The 18,417-nt window shown below is 45.4% G+C and overlaps 1 protein-coding gene across 3 annotated transcripts in view; it reads left to right on the top strand.

The window, feature by feature from the left end:
* The window catches only part of EMC2 (ER membrane protein complex subunit 2), a 104,437-nt gene that overhangs the window by 28,142 nt on the left and 57,878 nt on the right, over positions 1–18,417 (top strand). For all 3 annotated transcript variants that reach the window (XM_044295037.1, XM_044295036.1, XM_044295039.1), the window contains exons 3-4: positions 7,831–7,944; positions 15,596–15,660. In XM_044295037.1, the coding sequence (XP_044150972.1) occupies positions 7,831–7,944; positions 15,596–15,660 (179 nt within the window). The remainder of the gene's footprint in view (positions 1–7,830; positions 7,945–15,595; positions 15,661–18,417) is intronic.

Raw genomic sequence — 18,417 nt, 5'->3', positions numbered from 1 at the left:
CGTCAGGGGCACAGGGTATTAGACCCCTGCCGATTAGTCGGTGAGTCGGTCCCGAGGATAGGTTGTCCCTTTAAGAATAACCTAGTCTTATTTGTATTAGGCCTCATTCAGATGGCTGTAATGTGTGACCTTTTTGGAGTCTGAATTAGGCTGGGTTCACATCACGTTTTTCCCATCCGCTTAACGTATGCAAAAAACATATAAGTTAAACGGATGCCTCAGACTGATACCACAAGTGGAATAGTGTTCCATTGTGTTCGATTGTGAAAAAAAAAAGTTTTTTTACTGGACTCTGCTGGATACAAGAACGTGGTGTGCTGCGTTTTTGTATCCTTTTTTTTTATTTTTTTTTTTTTATGTATACGTCAGAGGCGTAAAACGTAATTTGAACCCCCCCATTAAAGCCTTATAAGGGTTTTTTTTACATGACCATGTGTATTTTGCGGTCTGCAAAACGCGGATCTGCAAAATATGGGTGACATCCGTGTTTTTTTTCTTTGCACACTCATTGACTTCAGTCGGTCCGTTGTCTGCATTTGCGGACAAGAATAGAACATGTTCTGTCTTGTGCAATGAACATATGTCCAATGAAAGCTCACGGATGTCGGATGTTATGGTAGAACATGTTTCATACTTGGCCGCAAAATGAGGACCACTGAAGACAACGAGTCCGCCCAAAAAAAAAAAAAAAAAATGCATGCAACACAGACCTCATCCGTATTTTGTGGATCTGTGTTTTGCAGACCGCAAAATACATGCGGTTGTGTGCACAAGACCTTAGGCCCCATGCAGACGACTGTATATTTCTGCTGCATGCAATCAGCATTCCTTGTGTATGCAGACCCGTTCATTTTGTCCGTACTAGCGTCCTGCAAAATAAATAAAATGACCTGCTCTTGTCAGTTTTTACGGACAAGAAAATTCATTTATTTATTTTTTTATATTGGGGCCTGCGAAAAGTGCGTCATGCATATGGACTGCATTGGTATTTTGCGGTTCCCTGATCTGCGGACCACAAAACGGAAACAGCGGTGTGCATGAGGCCTTATAGGGGTCTGTCACAGTAAGATCATTAGATCGCAGACTGCGGGACAGACACTACGGTTGTCTGAATGGACCCTTATAATGAGCTCCTGGTGCCCTGCAGCCCCCTTATACATCTCATTAATGAAAGCTGAATTTCCCCTGGACGAGAACCTTTTGGGTGTTAGTGTGCTGAGCCGCGTCTGACTTTCTGACACCTCGCTTTTCCTGTCCAGCGCTTGCACAGTACAGCAGGCTAATGGAAGGTGTCAGAAAGCTATGTGCTAAACGTTCGTTTTCTCCAGCTATTCCTCAGAGAAATAATCCTTCTGTCTTTCATTTTTTTATTTCTTATTTTTACGGATTTACCAGAATCCCTAATTCCACATTTGGGTGAGAAACCTGTTCGCAGCACAGCGAGCAGCGCGATAGCACAGCCCCCGTCCTGCCATAGTTTATACTGGGGTGGGGATCCTGGCAGGCGCCAGTTTATTGGAGCGTTGGCCGGCTGAGACTTCATCTTCGGTGTCTTTGGCCTTTGCTAGGTTTCTGCTGTATTCACGCTCCCGGATCCATTCTGTTCAGTATACATTTCCAGGGATCCTTACAAGAAGCATTTGTTCTCAGCGGCTCGTAAGAAGACACTACGTTTTGGCGGGGTTTAAAAATTTCAGCATAGAATCACTGACAGCTTTATGGGAGATTTGAGATTGCTGCTGGCGAGTGACGCCCTTGTCGGGTTTCTCAGTCTGATGTTATATTGTAGTCTGCGGATGGAAAATCATTTCCTCTCCGCTGTGTAATATTTCAGAAGGATGCGTGATGTCTTGTGCCTTTCCATCCTCCTGTGTTCTGTTCTCTTGCCATAAGTTTCTTAGGTTTGGACACGTGGGACAGGAGTTCACCTTAGGGCTCATTCAGACGGTGGTGCCCGCAGAAAAACAGAATGTATGTCTTCTGTATTTTTCGGATCTGCAAAAAAAGGAAGGTATCATTTTAAGACTCCATTCATTCTCTATGGGGCCAGAAGAGATGCAGAGAGCACACTATAATGCGGCCCCTAACTTCCGGTCCACAGCTCCTGAAAAAAATAGAACATGTCCTATTCTTGTCCGCAATTGCAGACAAGAATAGGCAGTTCTATGCGGGTGCCGGCCGGGTGTATTGCGGATCCGCAATTTGAGGATCCGCATTCCGCAATACACCGCAGACGTGTGACTGGACCTTAAAAAAGATTCAAAGGTGACATGACAGGGCATTAAAGTTTGCAGACACAGATCCGCAAAATACAGACTGCATATGGAACACGTTCTGTATGCAATCCGCATCTTTATGGAACCATAGACTTGAATGGTGCCACGGACTGCATTTTGCGGACAAGTATAGAACATGCTCTATCTTTTATACTGACATATACGGAAGCGGATAACACGTGGTGTGCTCTCTGGGATTTTGGAGTCCAATAGAAATGAATAGGTCTACATCTGATCCGCAAAAATGCGGAAAGAAAAATACGGTCGTGTGAATGGGCCCTTAGTCTGAGGGGAATTATTGTATCCTCCTTCATAGCCTCTAAGAAGGGTCAAGAGGTGTTAATGTCAAGCGGGAGACTGGCGTAATCGCCTCCTGGGGATTCTTGGCAGCTGGTTGGTACCAGGGTACGCCGTAGGGTTTTACTTCTGGCACTCGCACCTATTTCAAAAAAAAAAAGGCTCCATCTTGTCGCCTCTGCAAAAGGCGAGGAGGTCGTGTATACAGGACTCTCTCCATTCACTTCTATGGGAGTTTGAAAAATAGCGTGCACTACCTTTGAAAATTTCATAGAAGTGATTATTGAGGGAGCCGTGCATGCGTGGCCGACCACTCCATTCACATCAGCCACTGGAAGGGGACCCACACCTATCAGACATTTGTGGCATGTGGGTTGTCTCATCTGAGACATTGGTAGCTAATCTCTAGGATATGCCACCAATGTCAGGTGCGGGGCCCACCTCTGGGACCCGCACCTATCTCCAGAACGAGACCCTCAAAATAAAAAAATAAAAAGGGCGGAGAGCAGCTGCCCATGGGCGACCACCCTCCATTAATTTCTCTGGGACTTCTGAAAATCGCCAAGCGTGCTTCTAAATTTTCTGGTGCTGGCAGTGTCCAGCATGTGCCAAATCTGGGGATTCCGGTATTCTGTTCCTGTGCTGGACTAAAATACCATATTCTGGCTGTAGATGTGACCCTATCCTAAACGAGTCACTGTCATCCTTGTTTTTATTGTAATGTGTAGGGGCAGTGATACTGACCATATTTGTTTTAAACTTTAATTACTGAAATTGTACATTTCCATTTCACCACCATGATGGCATACATCTCTGTAGGGGCCAGAACAGAGAATAGGTTAAAGGGGTAATCCAATATCTAAAATATCTCCCCCCAATGCCCGGGCCCCGTGTATGGATTATACCTGCTCCCCGACACGCGCGTCGCTCCAGATCCCTGCTCAGCCGCCGCTGCATCTCCCCGTCACTAGGATCAAAACATCTGGCGACTGGGGGAGCAGCCAATAGCAGGCCATTATGGTGACCAGCCTCAAGGAGAGGAGGTAGGAGACGGGTTCTATCAGGACACCTGGTCAGCAGAGGCAAGCAGTTAGTCTTACCCCTATAACCTAAACATATGCTCATGTCCGGAGTAATAATAAGAATCCTAAGCTGGCATTATTAATCTTTACTGTGGCTCTATTTGCACAAAAAACAGGTTTTTATAACCTGTCAGTCACTCACTTAAGGTGCCTAAGGGGAGGTCCGTTAATACAGGGTGCCCGGCCGCACCCTTCGCCGCCCGGTGCCTCAGCAATCCTACCCGTCCCTCTGCCAGATCCCGCGCCTGCGCACTAGGCTCATCCTGATGCGCCGCGGACTCCTGGGATCTGGCAGAGCGACGGGTAGGATTGCGGAGGCGCCACTGAGCTAGGGAAGGTAGCGCTAGGCACCGGACGGCGAGGGGTGCGGCCGGGCACCCTGTATTAACGGACCTCCCCTTGGGCATTCAAAATTCTTCAAAGTCAGGGCTCATGCACACGAACGTATTTTCTTTCCGTGTCCGTTACGTGTTTTTTTTTATTTCTTTTTGAGGACCGTATGCGGAACCATTTACTTCAGTAGGTCCGCAAAAAAAAAACGGAAGTTACTCTGTGTGCATTCCGTTTCTGTATTTCCGTTCCGCAGAAAAATAGAGCCTGTCCTATTATTGTCCGCATTACGGACAAGGATAGTACTGTTCTATGAAGGGCCAGCTGTTCCGTTCAGCAAAAAAACGGAATGCACACAGATGTCATCCATATTTCTTTCCGATCCGTTTTTTGCTGACTGCAAAATACATACGGTCGTGTGCATGAGGCCTAACAGCCTGGATCCTGAAGTTGACATCTTAAAGCGCCAGTGCCTGCCGGATAAAGTAATCTACATTATTAGGTTCAGTAGAAAGAGACGTCGACCATATATCTTAAGATATGGAAAAACTTCTGTTCGTGGTCAGGGGAGGCCTACCCAAACCATGATCAACCAAAAATCCAAAGAATTCTTCAACAGGGCCTAGATTTAGGTCTCAGACCGTCTACATTAAAGGTTCAAATTTCTGCACTCCGCACCTTCTTTGATACAGATTTAGCAAACCACAGATGGATTAGGAGGTTCATTAGAGCAGTCTCACGAATGAGTCTACGTACTCCTACATGGGACTTAAAGGATAACTGTCACACTTAGACCCTAATTTCAATTTTCATATATGTAGTTACTAATAACATGATATTCCAGAATCCGTTACTATTAGACTGACTTACCCCATATTTAATAAGATTCAGCCCTTAGCAACCAGTCTGCATAAAACTGCAATTTCACTATTCAGTTAAGATGGCCGCCACTGCCCTCACCCTGAGGCTAATCCTGCCTGCCCTCACTAGCCAGTAACAATAGCCCCCCCAAATGTGTCAGTAACCAGAGCCCTCCCCCTAAAGGGTTAATCTCCTGCAGCACAAAGGGGTCCTCTTACCACACGTTGCTGTCATTTATACACTGAGCAGACGGCAGATCTCCCTTCCCTGCTCTGCGCTGCTTCGACTCTGCATTGTCCCAGTCTGCTGAGTGAGGGAGTGTCTGCTAAGCGCAGTGACAGGGAGAAGTGCACACAGCCCAGGTACTGTTATCAGCTGCTGGGGAGGACCTGGCTTTAATCATTTACTTACAGTCCCTGGCTGTCAGTAATCTGACCTTGCAGGCTGCCTGCTTCTGCGTCCTCCATCCTTCAACACATAGACGTCCTCCATCCTTCAACACATAGACGTCCTCCATCCTTCAACACATAGACGTCCTCCATCCTTCAACACATAGACGGACCCTGCATAGCAACCTGATTTTAAGCACAGGTAAAAATATGCAGTACAGGGAACTAAACTGTGGAATTAAGGGGTAATTGAATACACAGTAAAAAGTTTAAATAGGGCCACCAAGGAGATATTAATCGCCACAATCCAATACTCAAAAAAAAATATATGACAGTTCTACTTTAAAAACTGTACTTAATGGTCTCACTAAACACCCATTTGAACCCATCTTTGACAGTCCAATTAAGTTCCTTTCACATAAGACAGCCTTTCTTATCACAATAACCACATCGGCGAGAACACTGGGGGAAATTCAGGCCCTCTCTATCAGAGAACCTTACTTCACAGTCTCAGAAGACAGAATTTTTTTTAAACTTGATCCAAGTTTTCTCCCGAAAATGGTTATAGATTTTCATCACAACCAAGAAAATATTCTCTCTTCCTGCAATATTCCTAAAAACAATCAAGAGTCACAATTCCACTCTTTAGATGTCTTACAATACCTAGAGGTAACAAAGACATTTTGGAAGATGGACAACCTCTTAGTCCAGTTTTCAGGGGAAAAATAAGGGAAAATGGTTTCAAAAGCTTCCATAGCTAGGTGGATTAAAGCTACCCTCACACAGTTCTATGATATTCATGGATTATCATGCCTGGAAAAAATGAAAGCCTAGGCAGCTAGAGTAATGGCTTCCTCCTGGGCAGAAAGAGCAGGGTCCTCATTGGAATAGATTAGCAAAGCTGCGACTTGGTCCAATGTGTATACCTTTGTGAAACACTACAGATTAGACTTGGGGTACTGCAGACCTGTCTTTTGGTCGTAAGGTGCTACAGGCTGTAGCCCTCCCTTAATTAGTGACCTGATAGGTCTCCTATGTATGCCGTCATGGTGGTGAAATGGAAAATCGCAATTAGTCTTACCAGTAATTCCATGAATCCACTTTGACACCTAAACCCCCCCCCCACAAAAAAAGAGGGGGAGAAAAAAATACTCTTACTTAGATTGGGTATGAAGTAATACTCAAAAAAAATTCTTCTCATCAAACGCTAGTACTATAGTAATTTAGAAAGCACTGAGGAAAGGTGGAGTGAGGGGGCAATGCAACATTTTCTCTGTTCCTGCCCCTACAGAGTTCAGGGGTTCATGTCCTATGTATGCCGTCATGGTGGATTCATGGAAACATAATTACCGGTAAGGCTTCGTTCACATCACCGTTCAGCCTTTCCGTTCTCCTGCTCTGTTTAGGAGCAGGAGAACGGAAAGGACGGAAAAGGCACATAACTGACGCCAAACTGAGTCAAACAGAGCCCTTAGGACCCCATACACTAATATGGGGTCCGTTATGTTTCCGCTCAGGAGATGATTTTTAAGCAGAGACAAAAGTTGTGCATGCAGGACTTTTGTCTCCGCTTCAAAATCATCTTCTGAGCAGGAAACATAACGGACCCCATTATAGTCTAGGGGGCCTAAGGGCTCAGTTTGGCGTCAGTTCATGTGCCTTATCCGTCCTTTCCATTCTCCTGCTCCTAAACGGAGCAGGAGAACGGAAAGGCTGAACGGTGATGTGAATGAAGCCTTAGACTAATTCTGATTTTCTATTTGAAAAATAACTCTAAATTAGCCCATTTTGTGCCTCAGCACTCCACACTGACTTCTGCTGCCCTCACTGCTTCTCTCCTATATAAATTACAAAAAATGGTCAGTGTCATCGCCCCTACACGTTACAAAAAAAAGTGTGACCAGTTACACTTAAGTGACTTTCTATAGAGCCGTCCCTATTGTGCTTGTCTGAGATAGGGAAATTAAAGCATACCTGAGTTTTCAAAAATGGCTGTGCGTCTTTGTACAATCATAACTGTAAGGGAACGGTTTTGTATGGGCTTCCCTGACGTTTTTTTTCAGCCATATTGTTTCCTGTTTCAGCTGCACAGCTAGATGCATTTCACTCAGAGGCATGGGGGTCTCCCTTCTGCCAGCTCTGTACTGCTGTGACGTCCTTTCCCTACACAGTGGGGCATGTACCCCAACCGAAATTCCCACCTGCTTCATTAACGGAAAATTAAGTAAAGTACAGTTTTATTCAGGAATTTTTCCATCCATATTACGGTCAAGTGTCCTGACCTGAGCATAGGGATGTATGATGCTGTGAGTGTGGATTTGTAGACTCGCAGTCGGTCCCAGACACATGTCCTTATTATGGATGCATAAATGCTGCAGCAATAAACTGACTTAAAAGGGCTGTGTAGTTTCGACACATGAGCTTCTTTGGAACAGGCGTATCAGCGGCGGTGCGGCTCTGATACTAATGACCTGTCCTGAGGACGGGCCATTAATACAGAAATTCTGGACAGCCTCTTTAAGGATAATGTGCTGGATTAGTGAAGGAGTCAGAAAATAGGCCTCCGTGATGTAACATTTCACATTTCCGTTGCAGAAATGCGTGACAAGATGAAAACTTGGCGGGAGGAAAACTACAGGAACAGCGAGCACATCATTGAAGTTGGTGAAGAATTGATAAACGAGCACGCAGCCAAACTCGGGGACGATAGTAAGTTTATTATATGCATCAGTTACAGCTCGGTGAGACGCTTGCTGGTGTCGGGAACACCTGTTCAGCTGTAATGTCCCACAGGGGACCGGTGTCAAGAGAAGTTTATATAGGAACGGCGTTGTGAGCAGCGGTAATAAAAAGTGTGTTTCTCATTACCTTCTGTGGCTGCATATCTTTCCAAATGCTTTCAAAAAGGATGAAATTTGCCTTTTTTTTTTCTAATGAAAATGTGCTCTTTTATTGTTGGCTGTTTCCAGCCAGAGTACTTGGAGACTGGCGTTACAACGTTCAGAAATTCACCACCAGCTACTCAGGATCAGAGCATCCAGAAATGAGGCCCCCGATGTCTGCAGTCTTTCACCTGTGGGGTCACACTAGGGAGTCTCCGTTTTTTTTTTTTTTTTTGCAAAACTCCCCAGATACTAAGACTATGATGATCCAGAACAGAACTGCAAGCCTGTCTGGAATCGCAATCCTCCAGGTGCTGCACAAGGCAGGAGGCGCTCGTTTTGTGACCCCCGTGCATTTATTAGATGTAAAAATGTTATGTCTGTAAAAAGATAAATTCTGCCAAACCCTGTGCACGGCATAACCTCTCCCCAAGGCTGCCTCTGCGTACAGGTAACACATAACTAAAACATATCCAGTGGCTCCGCTTCTCCTCCTCCATTTTGATAGGTATTTTTGACTCTACACAGCATTAGTTTTTGTTATCCCCCGGCCTAAACACTCTATATAGGGTATAAAAGATTGTGGAACCATTTGTAGAGTAGTTAAAGGGGTTGCCCTATGTCACTCATTGGTGACTATATTATGCCACCAGTGTCAAATAGGTGTGGGTGCCACCTTGGAGACCTGCACCTCTCCCTACAACGGGGGCCCCCCCCAAGTGAACAAAGGTACACCACGCAAGCGCAACTGCCCTCTCCTTTCACTTATGGGAGCGCTGAAAATAGCGGCTATTTCCAGAACTCCCATAGAGCTGAATGGAGAGGTAGCCTCGTTTGCGTTGTATGCTGTTCATTTACTTCTATGGGAGTTCCGGAAATGGCTGAGTGCGCAAACTTGGCTCTTTTCAGAACTGCCATAGAAGTGAATGGAAAGCCTGCTGCGCATGTGTGGTGCATGCTCCTTCACTTTGGGAGCCCCGTTCTAGAGATAGGTGTGGATCCTACCTCTGTCTCTAGTCTGACATTGGTGGCATATGCCACCAATTTGTGAAATAGGCCAACCCCTTTAAAGATGTGCCAGCAGGTTCAGCCCCATTAAACCAGGCATACTGCAAACAGAGGTTAATTGCATATGCAAATGAGGGAATCAGTGCACCGAGAGGCAGGCCGTAGCTCCTCAGTGCACCTCAGCTTAGCAGGCAGTATGCTTGATTAAATAGAGTTTGTTATGCTGACAGAGGCTCTTTAAAGGGCTTGTCTGCTTTTTTATATTGATGACTTATCCTCAGGATCATCAATATCAGATCAGTGCGGGCCGACAGCATTCCTACAAGTGTTTACCTGCTTGCTGTCAACATCACAGCGGTGAGCAGGTGTAATTACAACTGCTCTGTCCCCATTCACTTCAATGGGACGGCTCCTTCCTGTTCAAGTGAATAGGACGGAGCTGTCCCATAGAAGTGAATGGGGACGGAGCAGTTGTAATTACATCTGCTCACCGCTGCTATTGCGACAGTGAGCAGGTAAACAATGAAGAGAAGCAGCACTCGTATAAGCACTGCGTTCTCTTCAAACAGTTGATCGGTGGGGCTGCTGGGAGTTGGCCCCCTGCCGATCTGCAGATTGTAGATGAATCAGGAAGGAATATAATGTGGCATAAACGATATGTGCGAACATCTCCTAAACTAGCGAGGCCTAGAGTCCGGCAATATAAAGGAGTTGCCTAAACGTTTACAAGCTGCCATCGCTATGTTATCAGCGGGGGTCTGACACCCGGCACCCCTGCTAATCAGCTGGTTCTGTATTGGCTCCGGCGCCAGAACTACACATCTCTGTCTGGTGTGCAGTGCACAGAGTTGGTTACTGCAGCACTGCTCCCATTGAAGTGAACGGGAACAGTGCTGCAGCAACCAGCTTTGGTGGAGATACTGCAGAAGAGCTGATCGGAGGAGGTGAGAAATGTCTGACTCTCACCAACCAGATAGTTGATGTACTATCCTGAGGATAGGCTATCACTTGTAAAGGTTTGGACATCCCCTTTAAGAAATTGTTCGTTATTATTGGAACATTTGGGGGGCATGTATCCCTTACATTGTAAATTCTCCTTATATGGCCTTTTCAGAGAGGGGTGCAGTGCACATAGTGAATATTGGACCCCATGCTGTCCTGAGAATTGTAATTTGTTTGCTATGACAGATCTGTAAAATATCCGCTTGGCAGAGCCGACCACTTTGTATTGGCTGGCGGCGCTGTCATCACTCAGTGGGTCATCTCAGCCGGCTCTTGCCGCAGTTGTTAAGCATTCTGTCCCTCGCTCGAGTACCCCTTGCTCAGGTCTCAGCAGGATTGCTTTCTGCTGATAATTAGGTCTCCTGTGAGCTGCACGCCTTCCAAGAATAACATATTCCAGGAAATGGTCACCTAACATATAGGAAATCCGAACCGCTTTGGCACAGCACTATTATTTGGTACCTTTAAACAATATTAAACCGAGTTCCAATAGTAAAAGCTCATTTATCTTTTGGAGCTGTGAACTTTGGCAGTGCTGGAGGTTTTTTTTTTTTTTTGTTCCCCTTAATTCTTAAGCAAAACCAATAAAAATAAAAAGTTGCTTTGCTGTTTCGTTTTGGACCGAGCTGAAAATGTTGATTTACACATAGAAGACTGGCTAGAAAATGCAGGTCGTGGAGCTGTACTGGTGGGGTCATGTACAGGTACAGTTCATCATCGCCTGTGATCCCTCCCAATCAGCTAATCAGATTTGCTGGTTCTGATGTTATGTTTTACACACGGGTCTGCAGTAAAGTTTGCTTGTATAAGGCCACAATTATACAGCCCGATATTCGGGCAGGACAAGCGCCGATGGATGATGCCCCATAATGAGAAACTGAAAACAGAATTTTAGAAATGTTTGCACATTTATTAAAAAGGGAAATAAAAATATTGCGTGGACGTAAGTATTCAGACCCTTTGCCTATGGCACTCGACATTTAACTCTCGGGGCCTCCCATGTCTCTTGATCATCTTCGAGATGTTTCTGCACCTTGATTGGGGTCCACCGGTGGTAAATTCAGTTGATTGGACGTGATTTGGGAAGAGCTAACAGTGTATGTAGCAGGCTCCTGCTGGTAGTGTGCACTTGCACTTTATTGCATATAGCTTGGAGGCGCTGGTCGAATTTTATATCTTGCACGATTTGGAAAGAAACAGCCCTGTCTGTATAAGGCCTCACAGCTGGCAATGCACATGAAAGCAAAAACCAAGTCCTCAGGAGGAAAGAACTGCCTGTAGAGCTCGTAGACAGGATTGTGCGAAAGGTGAGTTCTGGAGAAGGGTGGAAACATTTCTGTTGCACTGAATGCACAGTGGCCTTCATTATTCATAAATGGAAGAAGTTTGGGACAACCAGGACTCTTCTTGGCGCCGCCCCCCCTTAATCAGGGGAGAAGGGCATTGGTAAGAGAGGTGACCAACAACCCAATGGTCACTCTTGCTGTGCTCCATAGATCCTGTGTGCAGATGGGAGAAGCTTCCAGAAGGGCAACCATCACTGCAGCTCTCCACCAGTCTGGGCTTTATAGCAGAGTGGCCAGGAAGAAGCCTCTCCTCAGTAAAAGACACATGACAGTTTGCAAAAAAGCACCTAAAGGACTTTCAGACTGTGAGAAACAAGATTCTCTCGTCTAATGAAACGCGATTGAACTTTTTGGCCTCATTTCTAAGCATCGTGTCTAGAGAAAGCCAGGCATTGCCCATCACCTTCCCAATTCAAACCCTACAATGAAACATGGAAGAAGAAGCATCATGCTGTGGGGGTGTTTTTCAGCAGCTAGGACAGGAAGACTGGTCAGAGTTAAAGGGGTTTTCTGAGACTTTACAACTCATGACCTATCCTCTGGATAGGTGATCAGTATCTGGTGGGGGTCCAACACCCGGGACCCCTACTGATCAGCTGTTTGACAAGGCTGCTGTGCTTGCAGTAGCGCCACGGCCTTCTCTCAACTTTTCTTAGGCCAGTGATGGCACGTTCATTTGTCACTTGGTCTAGGAGCACTCAGCCCCATTGAAGTGAATGGGGCTGAGCACGATACCAAGCACAGCCCCTATACAATGATGTGAGAAGGCCTCTGTGCTCACAGGAGTGCCGGTGCCTTCTGAAATAGCTAATTGGCAGGGGTCCCGGGTTTCAGACTCTCACCAATCAGATACTGATGACTTATGAGGAGGCGATAAGTAACCAGGAGATAATCTCGCCCCACTGTTAATCTACAGCGGTAAAGGGGTTGTGCGGTTTTATGGGATCCACCTGTAACAAAGAACTAGTAAGTACCTACTTGACAGATTCCGCTACTGGCTGAGCTCTATTTACCTGCCTACAGAGATGACGTGGACAACACGTGACTGGCCAGTGGTCACATTTTGTTGACGCAACGTTACTGCCCCAGCAGGTTAAATAGAGCCCAGCCAGGAGCGGGATCTGTCATGCAGGTACTTACTAGTTCTTCATTACAGGTGGATCCTGAGAGTTGTCAGGGTTCCTCCTAAGGCTACTTTCACACATGCAGCAGAGGGATCCGGCAAGCAGTTCCATCGCCGGAAAAACGTATGCCAACCGATGGCATTAGTAAGATGCATGCTACGGTTTTCTCTTTTGCCTAATCAGTCAAAAAGACTGAACGGAAGACATCCTGATGCATCCTGAACGGATTACTCTCCATTCAGAATGCACAGGGATATAACTGATCAGTTCTTTTCCGGCATTGAGCCCCTAGGACGGAACTCAACGCCGGAAAAGAAAAACACAAGTGTGAAAGTAGCCTAAAACAGGACAAAACCCTTGCTCACTTCTTCCTTTTTCGGCTATTGATAATAGCCATTGATCAGTCTTTTTGTAGAGGTCGGGGCTCCAGCTGCAGCCAGTTCTCTTACAACCAAGCACACCGAGGAGATTTCTTTATATCTTCCTCACTTTTAATTGTACTAAGAGGCAAAATAGGATCCAAGGAAAGTCGATTACAGGAAGAATTGCTGGGGCATTTATAATTTTTTTTCATATTTTCTTGTGCATTTTATATGTTTAATGTTCCTTTTGAAGTCTTTACAAACCGCCTCTTTCATATTAGGTAAGACATTGAAACTCGGCACGTCTTTTTGAAGGCAGTCGGGATTTGAACCGCCATCGGTTGCTTTTTCTAGCATTGTAGTCATTCCTGAATATGTAGATAGATGTGGATGACAGATAAGGACCCTCGCGCCTGCCCCGGCTGCATAGTTTCCTTACTTACGCTAACACCGTAGATCCTACTTGATCTTGGACTTGATTCTCTTCTGCCTGAACCTCATGATTTCTATGTGACTTTCCAGCATATTCTTAGGTTTTTACCTTATTTTTCCTCTCACCGTTAATTTTAGTTTTCCACGGATTTACGACGGTTGACAGTATGCAAAAAGCAACAAAATCTCATTCAGAATCGCATTGTATTGTTTTGCCCCCATGAGTAATAATTTCCATGCTCGATCTTGTCCCAAAGCTTTATGACAAGAAAAAGACCTTTTCCAAGTTATTGGAATGGGTACATGATGGGCGGATGGAACTCAAAATGTACTTTTTTCAGACCGTATGTCCCAGATCCTTGTTAGGCCACCTGAAGCCAAAACCAGAGTGAGTTCAGAAATGAGGAGAGGTAGTATCTCTCCTTTATACTTTCTATCCTTTTATGATCTACTTCTGATTTTGTTTTCCAAAACTGCTTGAAGAAACCTGACTGTGTGGCCGTACCCTTGGAGTTCATAATTGGTCAGCATCTGATGCTTTACACTTTTGAGAAATAACTTTAAAGCATTAGTCAATAGTACAGTGCGTGTACATGACAAATAACACAATTTCTGGCCACTATATCACTTATATACCATTTTTAGCAGTTTTCCTCTGTACATGCTGAACATCTAGTTTGCCGATCTCTTACATGGTAAATGAAGACTTGCTCCCATCCCAAAAGTAGAGGAGAAGCTGCTTCCTAAGCTTCTCTTACTAAGAAATATGCCCCAGGATTATGAAGAACATTACAGAGAGGCGCTCACTGACCTAGGGAGCTAAACGTCCGATAACATGAAAACGAGACATTTCTCTCAGATAAAACATATTACAAAGTTTTGTGTGGTCGCTTGTACTATTTGATATATGTAAAGTTGTATGACAGTACAGTGACTTTTTAAAGGGAATCTGTCATCATTTTATTTATTTTTCTCTCATATCAGACCATTCATAGTGGCTAGTTGGGCTCGAATAGTCTATTAAAATGGTACCTTTGTTATGTCAATCCATTGCTTCATTCTGCAGAAAAAGGAGTTTGTTTGGAACACTGAGGGTGGGCTCTAGCCCTATGTGCATCATCAGTCCCTCCCTGTGTCCATGTAGCTCCTCCTTTCCTTAAAGGAGTCATAGGGCCAGATGTTTGAATCCTGCTGTCATTTGGCCCCATAATCTCGTGTCTTTGCCATGTTCCGTTTCGCCACATGCACAGGACTGATTCTAGTTCCTGCTGAGGAGAGGAGAAATGTACCGTTATTAGGTGCTGAAATTGTGGAGTATGACACAGGTGCGAGATTACGGGACCATCCGAGAACAACATTCAAGCACCTGGTCCTATCAGTCACTTAAAGGGAACCTATCATCAACGTTATGCTGCCCATACTAACGGCAGCGTAAAGTAGAGACAGGTGAGATGATTTCAGAGGTCTGTCATTTATAAGTTAAAAGTAAGTGGTTGCGAGAACTAACATCACAATCATTGCAGACTGGGCCTGGAAAAGAGTCCCGGCCACCTGAGAAGAGTCCTGGTTATTCATGACTTCCTGCTCTCCCGCCCACCTGCTGATGGCTGACAGTCTTCTACCTAGTTTTCTCTCTTTCTATCTAGGAGAGAACTGCCAACCATCAGCAGATGGGCGAGAGAGCAGGAGATTAGGAATAACCAGGACTCTTCTCAGGTAGATTGGACTCTTTTCAAGCCCTGGGCTGCAATGGTTATGATGCTGGTTCTCAGCAACCACTTACCTTTAGCTCATGAGTGACACACCGCTGACATCAGCATTTCTGTCACTATTTTATGCTGCCCTCAGTGAGGTTAGCATAAAGTTGATGACAGGTTCCCATTAAGAAAAGAAGGAACTTCATGGACACAGGGAGGGGCATATAGTGCACGGAGGGGCTAGGGCCCGCCCTCGGTGCTCCGAGCAGTTCATTCACATATTTGAACGAACGCAGTAATGTATCAACATAACAAAGGCACTGCTTTACAGACTATTCAGGCTCAACCAATCACTGTGGATGGTCTGACAAGCCAAAACCTGCTGACAGACTCGCTCACGTCAGTCATCCCTCCATCATCGCCAACCGCTGTGTAGGGGGACGTTCTGTATCTGATATGAGCAGAGGTTTCCTTACTGATTGTCTTCATTTATATTTTTCTGGACAGTATGGATAATACAGGAACAAGTGATGATTGCTGCCCTGGATTGTGGCCGTGATGACATTGCGATGGTAAGTAATATAGAATATACCTTCATGTGCCATCACGTATTGTCCCGGACAGTATGTTAAAGGGTAATCTCCACTTATAATGTTGTAGCACATCACTAGTAGGACCATTGAGGGTTGAGCCTCTGGGACCCCTGACAATCCAGAGAAGGTTTTTCTTACTTTTTTTCCGAACAAACTCAGGTTAATGAATATATACAAAATTCTACCATAGAATCGTGAAAATTACGTGTCTGTAAACTGTTTAGTTAGGTGGTGCGTTTCAAAGTGTAATGCACATGAACGTTAGGACCCAAGATTTCTCAGCAGAACATTGTTCAGAGCATCACACTGCCTCCATCGGCTTGTCTTCTTCCCGTAGTGCATCCTGGTGCCATTTCTTCCCAAGGTAAGTCGGACACATGGACGCGTCTGTCCACGTGATGTACAAGAGAATATGAGTCATCAGACTAGGCCACCTACTTCCGGGGCTTTATTTCTGACTCGTCTCACATGCCCGTTGTTGGCTCTTTTCCTGGTGGACACTTGTCATTATGGTACCCTGACTGGTTTGCAGCTACGCAGCCCAATGTGCAGTAAGCCCTGTCTGTTCTAACACCTTTCTATCTTAGCTAGCTGGTTCTTTTTTGGGATAAAACCAGATTGGACTTTCCTTCGCTCCTTACGGGCTTCAGCGAGCCTTGGGCATCCATCACCTGCAACTGGTTTCCTCGTTGTCCTTCCTTGGACCACTTGTTGTAGGTACTTACCAATACGTACCAAAAACACCCCCAAAAAATCAGTCATTTTGGAGATGCTTGTACCCAGTTGTGTAGACATCACAATTTTGCCCGTGTTAAAAGGTTTGTCCGGGTTCAGAGCTGATCCTGGACATTTCCCCTTTTTCTCCAAGGCATCCCCTCTGATATGACCATCTGCACAGGGCAAGGGCTGTTTGTTTATATTTTTTTACACTGCCAGGTTTGCAGGTCTGGGCAGCGCCAAAGCCCGCCAATTAGTGCCGGTGATGTCACCGGGCTCACTTCTAGGTGGAAGCCTCCGCCTAGCAGAGTCCTGGTACGTCACTGGATCTAATGAAAAAGCCTGAGTTCAGAGGGACTGCCTGGGTGAAAAAGGGGATATGTCTGGGTTCAGAGCTGCGCCCCGCTGCCCATTTTTCCATATTTCAAGAACCAATTTGTGCACAGATGACATTTAAGTTTCCAGACAACCCGAATACTTACCTGGTGAGATGGTGCAAAACAGGGAAGCGTGTTGAGCATGACCGGACCTACTAGACAGTACAAACACCGCGCACTATAACAAACACAAAACACTGATGATTACAGTAGAAAGCACCAGATACATAAAAGCAGAGTAAAACACTTTCAGACGCAAGCATTGGTTGTTATGATACTGTGAACAGGCTGCCCCGAGTACAGAATATAATTTTTTTATTTTTAATAGTGCAAAAAATCTAGTATATCATATATAAGCACTGTTGACAAATCACTTTTCGGTTGAATGATTTTGCATTTCTGTTGCGCTGCATTCGGTGTCCTGTTTTTAATCTCTTGCCAGCACTGCCGTATTTTTCTGGTTTTCGGCTCACTCCGAGACCGAACCTTTGAAATGAGGCTGCAGTGGAGATTTTCTCACTACGCATCAGTCCCGCAGTAAAACATTGCTGCACATGTTCTCAGACGTGTTCCTCGCTCCTTCGGCCCACGCCGCGCTGTGTTTAAGTTTGTGCGGTTATGTCATGCATATTTATCATATTTTTTCATCATCGTACGCTGTTTTTCTGTTCTCGGTCCAAGAATGTCCCAGATTTGTTTTACTTAAAAACTTTCCAAAACGGTTCCAAGTTGTTACAGATGAATAACATTTTCAGCAATCTCAAGTGTCAACAGAAATGCAGGAGCCCGATTTATAAGTGCCTGCAGTCTGCCACCAGGAGTCAAAGATGTGCCCGCTAGTCCGGAAAGCTCTGTCACCAAAGTCCAAAACGGCCCGATAGTCTGGAATTATAGGGAGCTACCTAGGACTGGACGACACGCATTGTGTTGGCGAAGTCATTAACACAGAGGTTCACTATGGATGTGAGCGGTACAACGGTTTGTGAAAAAGGTTTTCAGAGATTGGTGGTGGTCTGACACCCGGGACTAGGGATGAGCGAATCGACTTAGAATGAAACATCCGTAGTCGATTCGCATAGAACTTTGTTTCAGTACTGTACGGAGCAAGCGCTTCGTACAGTGTTAGAATGTATTGGCTCTGATGAGTCGAAGTTATTACTTTGCATAATAACTTAAGAAATGAAATTATACTGTAGAAAACCACTTCCCGAACTCTGGTTCAGTTCCAAGTGGTACCTTGGAACCGAACCTGATTGGTTCCCAGGTGTTGGATCTCCACCGATCAGATACTGATGACCTATCCATGTTTGTAGGCATGAGGCCTAAATGTTAAGGTATGACGTGATGGTGACATGAAGCAAATGTCACAGCCCCCATCACAGTGCGTGCTGCAACAGGACCCCCACCCCTTATAGCCGTGCCTGACCACTGACACAGTACCCCTTCTCTAGTGATGGTGCCGGCCACTGAAAACCCCCCATAATCCTGACTGTCGCAGGGACCCCTTTGTAACAGTGTCTGCCATGAAATAACCATTCTATTCAGAAAACCCTGTTGTGCTCTTCCTTTTTATTTCAACTAGAGCAGGGGTCATCAACCTTTCGGCACTCCAGCTGCTGTGAAACTACAACTCCCAGCATGC

Source organism: Bufo gargarizans, chromosome 5 (assembly GCF_014858855.1).
Source record: "Bufo gargarizans isolate SCDJY-AF-19 chromosome 5, ASM1485885v1, whole genome shotgun sequence".
In the NCBI taxonomy this organism is placed as follows: domain Eukaryota; kingdom Metazoa; phylum Chordata; class Amphibia; order Anura; family Bufonidae; genus Bufo; species Bufo gargarizans.
This window is presented reverse-complemented; position numbering and strand designations above follow the sequence as displayed.